This window comes from Geotrypetes seraphini, chromosome 8, assembly GCF_902459505.1.
Source record: "Geotrypetes seraphini chromosome 8, aGeoSer1.1, whole genome shotgun sequence".
Lineage (NCBI taxonomy): Eukaryota > Metazoa > Chordata > Amphibia > Gymnophiona > Dermophiidae > Geotrypetes > Geotrypetes seraphini.
Window position 1 is genome coordinate 60,534,934 of NC_047091.1, and position 12,422 is coordinate 60,547,355.

General features: G+C 44.4%; 1 protein-coding gene across 6 annotated transcripts in view; it reads left to right on the plus strand.

Annotated features, from left to right (window-relative positions):
• The window catches only part of ZNF541 (zinc finger protein 541), a 220,630-nt gene that overhangs the window by 101,138 nt on the left and 107,070 nt on the right, over positions 1-12,422 (plus strand). For all 6 annotated transcript variants that reach the window (XR_004540499.1, XM_033957312.1, XM_033957315.1 and 3 more), the window contains one exon: positions 10,266-10,436. Coding sequence is in view for 5 of the 6 variants with exons in the window: in XM_033957312.1 (XP_033813203.1) it covers positions 10,266-10,436 (171 nt within the window). In the remaining variant the exon portion in view is untranslated. The remainder of the gene's footprint in view (positions 1-10,265; positions 10,437-12,422) is intronic.

Genomic DNA, 12,422 nt, shown 5'->3' on the forward strand with positions numbered 1-12,422 from the left:
CTCTGCCTGTGCCTCGAGCTGAGTCTATACACTCTATGCAAGGAGTCGAGTCTTTGTGAGTGTCTCGATTGGAATCTTCACACTCTATGCAAGGAGTCGAGTCTTTGCGAGTGTCTCGATTGGAATCTTCACACTCTATGCAAGGAGTCGAGTCTTTGCGAGTGTCTCGACAGGAATCCTGACACTCCAAACAAGGAGCTGAGTCTTTGGGAGTTCTTCGAGATTCCTCGATCCAAACCACAGAGTCTATGGGGTTTCGATCTACAGCTTCTAGCCCTATTCATTCACCAGCAGCACTACCCATTTCCATACATAGGGTGAAGTCTCCTAGATCTCACACGAGACCTGCTTCCAGGCAGCATTCTCGTTGTTGATCGAGGCCCTCATCAATGCATCCATCGAAGCGCAGGTCTTCCTCCAGAGAAAAGCCTTCCTCGTCCAGACCTCCATCCAGACCTTCCACTTCGAGGCCTTCTATGCCTCGTTTGAGGTCACCAATTCCAGACCCCGAGAACTCCGCTGCTTCCAATGCCTAGTCCATGTTTGTCTATTCCTTGGGTTACCAATACTCCAGAGAGGCTTCACCTTCATTCTCCACTTGAGGCACTTCAAGGTCATCGAGTCCTTCTCGAGGCCAGGCTCTGGCGGATCAGTTGTCCTTTTCTTCCTTTCGTCGCCAGATGGCTGATGACCTGGATATTAAATTGGACGCTGGTTCTAAATATTCTTAAGGAGTACTTAGAGGAAATGCATCTACTTCAATCTCCTGCAGAGTCACTCAAGCTTCCTCTTAACAGGCTTCTGTCTCAAACTTTCAAACGAAATCTGGAGACTCCTTATGCGATACCTGCTGTTCCAGGCAAATTGGAATCGAGATATAGAACTTTACATTGTAAGGGGTTTGAGAATTCCCAATTATCTCACCAATCCCTCCTTATGTAATCCTCCTTGAAAAGAATCCATTCTTCCAGAGTCTATGCCACAGTGCCTCCTGGAAGAGAGGGTAAGACCATGGATAAGTTTGGCCGTCGCCTTTGCCAGAACTACATGATGGCCTCCAGGGTCCTCAATTATAATTTTGTCTTCACTATTTATTTCAAGTTCCTGATTGATCATCTTCCAAGTTTTATGAAAAACCTGGATCAACATAGGCAGCTGGAGTTTCTAGAACTATCTGCTACATTGGCTCAACTCTGCTTACATCTTCTGCAGTCATCTTATGATGCCTTCAAACTTGCTTCCAGGGTCACTGCTTTTTCAGTAGCGATGCACCACCTGGCCTGGCTTTGCACCATTGATATGGACCCCAATTTTCAGGACCGTCTGGCTAATATTCCTTGTAGGGCAATGACCTCTTTGATGAGTCCATAGAGGCCACCACCAAGAAGTTGTCTGAACATGAAAAATCTTTTGCTTCAATTGTCAGACCAAAGCCAAAGCCAGCTCCTGCAAAACCTTCTCGACCTCTTCCATACTTCCAGAGGCGTGATCCACCACGGGCGGCTCCTTACACTCGAGCACCTCCCAAGAAACAACAGCAGCAGAAGCAACAGAAACCTCAGCCTTCTACACCCAAGGCTTCTCAAACCTTTTTGACTGTCTCAAACAGAGCATAACCTCCATTGTTCTGCCTCTGTCCTCCCTTCCCCCATAGGAGGTTGTCTCCATCGTTTTTACCATCAATGGGAGACTATTACATCCGACCTCTGGGTGTTGTCAATAATCAGAGAAGGATACTCTCTTCATTTTACTTACTCAGGTTCCACCAGAGCTTCCTCCAAGAGAGCATCCTTCCAATCCATCCCAGACCACCCTTCTTCTTCAGGAAGCTCAAGCTCTGCTTCATCTCCGTGCCATCGAGGAAGTTCCTTTGGACCAGCAGAGCAGGGGGTTTTACTCCCATTACTTCCTAGTTCCGAAGAAGACGGGCGATCTGTGACCCATTCTGGATCTCAGGGCTCTCAACAAATTTTTGGTCAAAGAAAAATTTCGCATGCTGTCCCTTTACCCCCTTCTAGATCAGAACGATTGGTTATGTTCTCTAGATCTGAAGGAGGCTTACACTCACATTCCCATTCACCCGGCCTCCCGTCAATACCTCAGATTTCGGGTGGGAAATCTGCATTATCAATACAGAGTGCTACCCCTTGGCCTGGCATCATCTCCCAGAGTGTTCATCAAGTGCCTAGTGGTGGTAGCAGCAGCTCTAAGGAACCATGGTCTTCAGGTGTTTCCCTACCTAGATGACTGGCTCATCAAAGATTCAACATCTCAGAGGGTTATTGTAGTGACCCAACGGACTACGTGGTTCCTACAAGCTTGGGATTCAAAATCAACTTTCCCCAATCCCATCTTCAGCCCTATCTGAATCTACAATTCATCGGAGCTGTTCTGGACACTATCCAACTCAGAGCATTCCTTCCTCAACAATGTCTGGATGCTCTTCTTCAGCTCTCTCACAAAGTGTCTTCCCGCTCTTCAATTTCAGCGAGACACATGATGGTACTACTAGGTCACATGGCCTCCACGTGACTCCTTTTGCCAGACTTCACCTCAGAATTCCTCAGTGGCAAAATAGTGAGACTATTATAAAGAACAAAGTGACAGAGCATATACATAAGGATAGATTAATGAGTCAGAGCCAACATGGATTTAGTCAAAGGATATCTTGCCTCACTAATCTACATTTCTTTGAAGGGGTAAATGAACATGTGGATAGCTGGTCGATATTGTGTATCTGGATTTTCAAAAGACATTTAACAAAGAATTTCATGAAAGACTTCTAAAGAAATTAGGAAGTCATGGGATAGATGGTAAAGCACAGTTACTTACCGTAACAGTTGTTATCAAGGGACAGCAGGTAGCTATTCTCACATATGGGTGACGTCATCCACGGAGCCCGGATGCGGACACCCTCGCAAGCAGACTTGCTTGTAGAAACTCAGAAGTTTCGAGTCTGCCGCACCACGCATGTGAGAGTGCCTTCCCGCCCAGCACAGGGCGAGTCTCCTCAGTTCAGATAGCTAGCAGAGAAGCCAACCAGGGGAGGTGGGTGGGTTGTGAGAATAGCCCAAAATGGCCATCCCGTCTGGAGAAAACATCCAGACAATAATGAAAGGTGAAAATATGGACCAGGTGGCAGCTTTGCAGATTTCCTCAATAGGAGTGGTTCTGAGGAAAGTTACTGAAGCCGCCATTGCTCTGACTTTGTGGGCTGTGACTCGACTCTGTAGATGCAGTCCAGCCTGGGCATAGCAGAAAGAGATATAAGCAGCCATCCAGTTGGAGATGGTATGTTTAGAAACTGGATGTCCCATCTTGTTTGGATCGAAGGAGACAAAAAGTTGAGGAGCAGATCTGTGTGGTTTGGTGCATTCCCGGTAGAAGGCCAAAGCATGTTTACAGTCCAGAGTATGAAGAGCTGATTCTCCAGGATGAGAATGAGGCCTTGGAAAAAACACTGGAAGTACAATAGATTGGTTGAGATGAAATTCTGAAACCACTTTAGGTAAGAATTTAGGATGAGTATGGAGGAACACTTTGTCATGATGGAAAACTGTGAAAGGTGGATCAGCAATTAAAGCTTGCACCTCACTGACTCTTTGAGCAGATGTGAGGGCAATGAGAAAGACCACTTTCCAAGTGAGATATTTCAGATGAGCCATAGACGTTGGTTCAAATGGAGGCTTCATCAATTGAACAAGAACAACATTGAGATCCCAAACTACTGGAGGCGGTTTGAGAGGAGGTTTGACATTGAAATGTCCTTTCATAAATTTGGAAACCACCGGATAAGCAGAGAGGGGTTTCCCTTCAATAGGCTGATGGAAAGCAGCAATTGCACTAAGATGGACTCGGCTAGATATAGACTTGAGGCCAGAGGTAGACAAGTGCAAAAGATAATCCAAGACAGAAGCCAAAGAGGTATCTCGAGGCTCCATGTCATGAGAGATGCACCACATAGAAAATCTAGTCCATTTTTGGTGATAGCATTGTCTAGTGGCAGGCTTTCTAGAAGCCTCTAAAATGTCTCTTACAGATTGAGAAAACTGAAGAGGAGTTATGTTGAGAGGTACTAAGCTGTCAGGTGTAGAGACTGAAGGTTGGGATGAAGTAGAGATCTTTGACTCTATAAGCAGAGATGGAAAAACTGGTAGAAGGTATGGCTCCCTGCTGCTGAGTTGAAGTAGAAGGGAGTACCAAGGTTGTCTTGGCCACCGAGAAGCTATCAGAATCATGGTGGCATGATCATTCTTCGTTTTAAGTTTTTTATTCATTTTTCATATAACAACAAGTGTACAATCTAAATTCATACAAATTCATTAAGTATACACTTGACATTCTTTCATACCTTACTGTAAATATAACATTTCATTATATACTCTTTTACTATAATTTTTAAACAGCATATAATACTTAATAAGTAATAAGTATGTCAACTATTACTCAATTATAATCCCCCTCCCTCCCCTTACTTTGGGAAATGCATACAATAAAACAATTCTTCAATTTGACTAGAGTCTTGAGAATGAGAGGGAATGGAGGGAATGCATACAGGAAGAGATTCATCCATTCCAGTAGAAAAGCATCTGCCTCGAGGCGATGAGGAGAATATATCCTGGAGCAGAACTGAGGCAGTTTGTGGTTTTGGGGAGATGCAAAAAGATCTATCTGAGGAGTTCTCCACTGAGAAAAAATGTGATGAAGTAGTGAGGAATTGAGTGTCCATTCGTGAGGGTGCAGATGACTCGATTTGTCCGCCAATCAGTTTTTCACCCCTTGGATGTAGACAGCTTTCAGGAAGGTGTTGTGGAGGATTGCCCAGTCACAAACCTTCAGAACTTCTTGACAAAGGGAGAGAGATCCCGTTCCTCCCTGCTTGTTGACGTAGTACATGGCAACTTGGTTGTCCGTCTGAATGAGAACTACCTGGTCGTGAAGGAGATGTTGAAAAGCTTTGATAGCATGGAAGATTGCTCTGAGTTCCAACAGATTGATGTGACACTGACGATCAGTGCTGGTCCAGTGGCCTTGAGTATGGAGACCGTCGAGGTGAGCCCCCCAAGCGTAGGTCAAAGTATCTGTTGCGAGGACCTTCTGATAGGGCGGTATCTGAAACTGTAAACCTCTGGAGAGATTGGAAGAGAGCATCCACCAGCGGAGAGATTGTCTCAAGGAAGGAGTGACTGTAATGTGTCGAGGTAGTGGCTCGCAAGCCTGCGTCCACTGAGATGCCATGGTACCGACATCAAACTCATCGGTCTATAATTTCCCTGGAATCCTTTTTACGCACCCTCCTGTCTTCCGGTATTATGCTGGTTTTTAAAGATAAATTAGAAATCACTAACAATAGCCCTTCAAGTTCATTTTTCAATTCTATCAGTATTCTGGGATATATATACCATCAGGTCCAGATAATTTGCTATTGTTCAATTTATCAAATTGCCCATTACATCTTCCAGTGTTACAGATTTGTTTCAGTTTCTCTTGCTTATCAGCCCTGAATACCATTTCTAGTGCAATGGGTAAGACATTCTAAATATGTGTGTTATCTCCCAATGGCCGCATGCCATATGCAGAAGGAATCCACTCCAGATTTTTTCTGACTCTCCTCTACTTCACTGGAAGCTCTAGCACCACCAGCAGTTCTTCCCTTCTACAGGGTGTTTGAAGAAGTGTTTCTGTTCTGCTCCTCCTTTTTTCTTAATTTATTCAGTGTTTTCATCCCCTTTTCGGGATTTCTTTGTGCTTGGAGCGATTCTTCAGCTCTGCCTGCATAGAGAACACACAGACTTCGGTCTGCAGCTGACAGGTGATACCTGTTAGCCAGCTTACATTTGTTTCTTAGGAACTCAGCTGGCCCCACTATTTTCTCTCCTACTCCTGAATGAGGATTTGAGCACAGGCTGTATTTGGCAAACCTAGGAGACTCAGCAGTGTCTTCCAGGGTACTGGCTGTGTTTTTTCGCCTATACCCTTCCTTGAGCATGTCCGCCGGTTCGCAGGGGTAGAGATATGATTAGACACCATGTCTGACTGGCAGCCAGAAGATCAGAATCACAGAGGCATTCCTCGCATGAGGCAGTGATTCTCTGATCCAGCTACTGTAAGAGAGCTGAGGCAGGCTGCAGCACATTTCCAGCACAGCACACAGTGAGTAAAGGCTGTCACAGACTGTGAAGTAAATCGGGGGGTGGGGGGAGGAGGAGGCTGAATTTCAATGTTTTGGAGGTTTCTACTTGTCCCCCTGTGTTTCCCACACCTCTAAAATCACCATTTTTAAGCTTTGTTGAATATTAAAAATATCGTGATTTGGGTGTGAATTTTTTAGCAGCGGCCATCTTAGATTTTTACTGATTTTTTTTTTTTTTTCAAAACCTTCCTGCTCTTCTAAATCTGCAAAATTTGCCTCAAGTTTTGTTGGGATGGGGTTCTTGGGCTCTTCTATTGTGGATACTTGCCAGGATTGCGCCCTTCACTGAGGACAGAATGTAGGCATGGCCCAGCATGTCTTTTTCCTTCTTTCCGTGCCGGTCCGATGTTGTCCACACTTTCTGTCATGCTGAAAAACTCTTAATTAATACCTCCCCCTTCGTACTTAAAAAAAACCCAGTTAGTCCAGGAGGCTTCCTCCTTGGCCCAGCACGTTCTGACCCTTCTTTCCACACCGATCTGATGTCGCCCTCACCTTCCATCATGCTGAAAAACTGCCAGCCTCGGCAGTGATTCAGTAACGTTGCCTGCAGCTCCCCTTCCTGCAACTTCCTTTTTCTGCCCAGGTGGACTGCGGCAGATGGAAAGCAGGAAGGGGAGCTGCGGGTAGCGTTACTGAATCACTGCCAAAGCTGGCAGTTTTTCAGCATGATGGAAGGTGAGGGCGACATCAGATCGGTGTGGAGAGAAGGGTCAGAACGTGCTGGGCCAAGGAGGAAGCCTCCTGTACTAACTGGTTTTTTTTTTAAGTACGAAGGGGGAGGTATTAATTAAGAAGTGCCAGATTGGGGGAAGAGCTTATGGGGCCAGAAACACAGGACAGAGAGAGAGAGATAAATGGTGGGAAGTGGTCTTAAAGGAAGGAAGTGGACCTGGGGTGGTGTGGAGGAAGAGGGAAAGAGATACTTGAAGTGAGAACTGTTGGAAAATAAAGGGAGAAATGGTGGACCTGGGGGAGGAAGGCAGGTAGGCAGTGGGATAGATGGGATGGGAGGCAGTTGGGAAGAGAAAGGGAGAGAAGTTAGATCTGGGGAGGAAGGGAGATGTTAGGTCTGGGCGTGGAAGGGAGAGAGAGATGCAGCATCTCTTTTATTTTTCTTCTATCTCATTGTTCAGCATCAAGGGGGAGGGAAGAAGAACAACAACAGAAAAGAGTGGGAGCAAAATGTTGGATCATGGGAAGAGAGAAAGAGAGATGGACCCATGGGAGGACAGGAGGGAAGAGAGCTGGGGATGCTAAGGGATGGAGAAAAAGGGAAAGGGGAATATAGTCTGACCAGTGGAGAGAGGGAGGGGGTTCTGGAAGTGGTGAGCCATGTTGATGAGGTCAAAAGGGAGATGACTAGTGAGAAAGCAGTGAGTACAGTGGTAGAACTATGGTAATGGGGAGTAGATAGAAGGAAATAGGAGGCTGGGAAAGGAGTGAGATGGGAAATGGGAGAGCTAGGGACTGAGAAGATGGAGAATTGAGAGGTAGCTGAAAATTTAAAAAGAAGAAGAGAGAGAGGGCAAGGTGAGTGGACAGAGGCAAAAGAGAAAAGAAAAAGTTAAGACAGGCATAAGGAAGGAATGGAACAGTAGAGAAGAGGAGAAAAAATGGACAGCAGACACTGGAAAGAGAATTGGTAGAAGATAGACAAAAAGCAGAAAGAGAAACCGGGACTAAGATGATAGAAAACCAAAATGACCAGACAACTAAAGGTAGAAAAAATAATTTTATTTTCCATTTAGTGATTACAATATGTCAGATTTGAAATGTGTATCCTGCCAGAACTGGTGTTAGACAGCAAGCATGAACTAGGACCTAAAAGAGAGAGGAAAAGCCTTTTTTATTTATTTTGTTAATGTATATTGTGTATAAAACTGCCCTACGAACCCGCCCCAGATCCTCCCCCCCCCTATCGGTCCCTGGAAAAATTTGCTTCTATAAAAGCGGACCTTGGTGTCAAAAAGGTTGGGGACCACTGAGCTGCAGTGAATCTGAGCTAAAAATATTCCTCTTTGAAGACGCTTAGTCATAATTCCTACTGTTTTCCTCACTCTTTCACCATCTATGGATGTGCCATAGCAGACACAAAGTCCCCCCCTTATGTTGTTTTCCTTCTCCCTATCCTATCAGAGAGTTGTAGTTCTACCCCCATCCTCATTTTCATGTCAGTATTTTATCTACACAATCCCCTTTCCCTACACCTAGATTGTAAGCCACCTAAAAGGCAAGACTATAATAAACTTGGAAACTTCTGTTGTTGCTACTCATGATTTTTGGCAGTCTTTTGCCCTCTAGTGCTTAGAGACCAGTGGAGTCTAGACAGTTTGCTAGTCTGTCTGCTGCCTCGGGGCACCCTCTTTGGAAAGCAGGTGTAGGCTGTTACCCATAGTGGTGCACCTTGGGATTGCTTTGTTCTTCTACAATCTTGTTTTTAAGGGGGGTGGGATTATTTACTAGCCCTTCTTCCAATGTAGTCTCCATTCAAGTTGCATGGATTCTTGGAATCCTAACCCCAGCAGGATTATGTGGCATGACCTCTCTTCAAATCCCAACTTCCCCACATACCTTCCCCGGTCGCTGTAATTTTGAATCTTCCAGCAGCCGCCATGCAGCGTCAACAAGCAGACCTTTCCCTGAAGTCTTCATTCTGCGGCAATGCTGCACAGCAGCTGCCCTAAGATTTAAAATTACAGCGGCCGAAGGAGGTAGGTGGGGGAGTAGAGCCATAACTAGCTCTTTTGACCGCCAGTTTTTGGGGAGGTCATAGCCCCTGTGGCCTCCCCCATTCCGATGCCTTTGTATTAGGTTACCATTCCCTTAGGCTGAGATGCTTGGCCAGTTTCGGGTTCTCTTTCCCGTGTATTCAGTTCTCAGTTAAGAGGCCTGCCTTTGGTGGGTCCCTGTATGCTTCCATTTTTTAAATAAATATAATAGGTCCATGGTCTCAAGGGAAATTATGGGAATTTCCTGCCAATTGGCTTATTCTCTCTGGTTCAGCATCTTATGTTCAGCTTGAAGGGATGACAAATATGCTGGCTGGGGTTGGTGCTGTGTTCTTACCTGCTAATTTCCATTCCTTGAATCCTGCCAGATCAGTCCAGACAAGTGGGTTTTATGCCTCCCATCTGTTGGTCAGGGGAGAGAAATTCCCAAAGGAAATGTGAACCTTCATAGTCCAAGCCCCCTAAACAGCTTTTCATCTAAGTTTCCTATCCAACAGGGTGAAGAAGAACCCTGGAACTGGTCCTAAAGGCACAACCCAGACTACTAACTTGAGGAAAAAGGATAGGCAGTACACATCAGCTCCACCCTGCCAAGAAGAAAAAATACAACCCCTTGGGTTGTTGAGATTCTTCTGCAGTAGGTATAGCCTCCTCCCCCTTTTCTGGGTGTTCCCCTGCTCCTTCTAGGCTATATGGTTGGTAGCCTTAACTAGCCTTGACTCCTTAGTTTTGGTCTGTGCACTCAATGACTAATTGGCCTTTGATACTCTACTCTCCCTATTGTAGTCCTTGTGCCTTGTATTTTTTCTTCTTGGCAGGGTGGAGCTGATGTGTACTGCCTATCCTTTTTCCTCAAGTTAGTAGTCTGGGTTGTGCCTTTAGGACCAGTTCCAGGGTTCTTCTTCACCCTGTTGGGTAGGAAACTTAGATGAAAAGCTGTTTAGGGGGCTTGGACTATGAAGGTTCACATTTCCTTTGGGAATTTCTCTCCCTTACCAACAGATGGGAGGCATAAAACCCACTTGTCTGGACTGATCTGGCAGGATTCAAGGAATGGAAATTAGCAGGTAAGAACACATTTCACCATATTTTTATTGGAATAATTTAATATAGGAAGGAAAGGGAGTGATAAGCTGTCAGGACTTGTCACTCCTTTCCATAGCTCCAAAAATATTTGCTCATGAAGCCTAAAGTTCACTGGTACTGTTGATTTCTCAAGTCAGAGGAGCTTCAGTTTTGGCAGTACAGTATATAACACTGCAGCTATCCTTTTGCCAGATTCCACATTTTTGCTCTAAATGGGATTTTTTTTTTCCTCTTTTTGGGTGCTGTCTGCAAAGGGGAACAATGTAGAACTGGTTAGGCCTCAAAAGATGTTGATGCCCAAACTGCTGGAGGCCAGAATAATTTCTCCAAGGAAAAAAAATTCATCAGAAGATGATGCCTTGTCACCATTATGCATGCCAGTTTCTGTTCCTGTGACTACTACAAACAAAGAGAAAGAAAATAAGGTAAGACATGCTGTTTTTATAACTTTCTATTTAGTCTCTTTTCCTGCAGTCTCTTTTAATAATGTATCCTATTGGACCTCATTAGGAATCTGTTATATTTGACTTCTATAATTGCTCTTTGTATCTTAACTCTCATCAGAGAATCACTATGCATAACTTCTCTCCTCATGCCTTCCTCCAGCATACATTTCTACACACCACTTATCACTTTGAAAGGTCATATATTATAACACCTGCTTGTGAGAGGTAGTCCCCAAGATCTACTACCAATACAGTTCTTCAGCAATCCTAAGGGCCCAATGCTCAAAACCTAATTCCGGTGTTAGAACTAAATAGCACTGGATTAGTGCTGGCATTAATCTGCACAGAATTCTCAGAGGGCTCTATTGCAGTAAACAGCATACATGCTGCAAATTGTATTTAAATTTAGTCAAAGATATAAATGAGGTCATTTACTATTCCCTCCTAATGCGTAGAGAACAGCACACAAGCAAGCCCCACTCTTATTTCTGGAAAAATAATGCCAGCTCAGAGCTGGCATTGGTGGGGTTTGAAGTAAAGACGTGCACAGTAACATAATCTGGTCCCCTCTCCCACCCATCCCTAGTCAATTCTATTCCGTCCACACCCCATCCCCATCATATTGATACCATCCCCTCACTGCCTCCTCACCATCCCCAGTCAATTATTTTCTGTCTCTACACCATCCTCACAGCTTGCTTTCCCATCCCTGTACCTAATCCACAGCTAAGAAAGAATGTGAAGAGAAACTTGCAAAAGAGGCAAAAACTCATAGCAATTTTTTTAGGTACAACAGAAGCAGAAAACCTGTGAGGGAATCTGTGGGGCCGTTAGATGATAAAGGGGCGCTCAGGGAGGATAAGGCCATAGCGGAAAGACTGAATTAATTCTTTGATTGGGTCTTTACTGAAGAAGATGTAAGAGATCTACCTGAACCGGAAATGGTTTTCAAGAGTGATGATTCGGAGGAACTGAAAGAAAACTCAGTGAATCTGGAAGATGTACTGAGCCCAATCGACAAGTTAAAAAGTGATACATCACCAGGACCGGATGGTATACATCCCAGGGTATTAAAAGAACTCAAAAATGAAATTGCTGACCTGCTGTTAGTGATCTTTAACCTGTCGCTAAAATCGTCTGTAGTATCTGAAGATTGGAGGGTGGCCAATGTTACGCCGATTTTTAAAAAGGGCTCCAGAAGAGATCCGGGAAATTACAGAAGCCTCACTTCGGTGCCGGGCAAAATGGTAGAAACGATTATAAAAAATAAAATTGTGGAACACGTAGACAAACATGATTTAATGAGATGGAGTCAGCATGGGTTCAGCCAAGGGAGATTTTGCCTGACCAATTTGCTTGACTTCTTTAAAGGTGTGAATAAACGTGGATAAAGGTGAGCCGGTTGATATAGTATATCTAGATTTTCAGAAAGCTTTTAATAAAGTTTCTCACGAGAGGCTCCTGAGAAAATTAAAGCATCATGGGATAGGTGGCAAAGTTCAGTTGTGGATTAGGAATTGGTTATTGGATAGAAAACAGGGTAGGGTTAAATAATCATTTTTCTCAATGGAGGAGAGTAAACAGTGGAGTGCCGCAGGGGTCTGTACTGGGACTGGTGCTATTTAACTTATTTATAAATGATCTGGGAATTGGAACGACAAGTGAGGTGATTAAATTTGCATATGACACTAAACTGTTCAAAGTGTTAAAATGCATGCAGATTGTGAAAAATTGTAGGTGGACATTAGGAAATTGGAAGTCTGGGCGTCCAAATGGCAGATGAAATTTAATGTGGACAAATGCAAAGTGATGCACATTGGAAAGAATAACCTGAATCACAGTTACCGGATGCTAGGGTCCACCTTGAGGATTAGCGCCCAAGAAAAGGATCTGGGTGTCATCGTAGACAATATGATGAAATCTTCCACCCAATGTATAGTGGCGGCCAAAAAAGCAAATAAGATG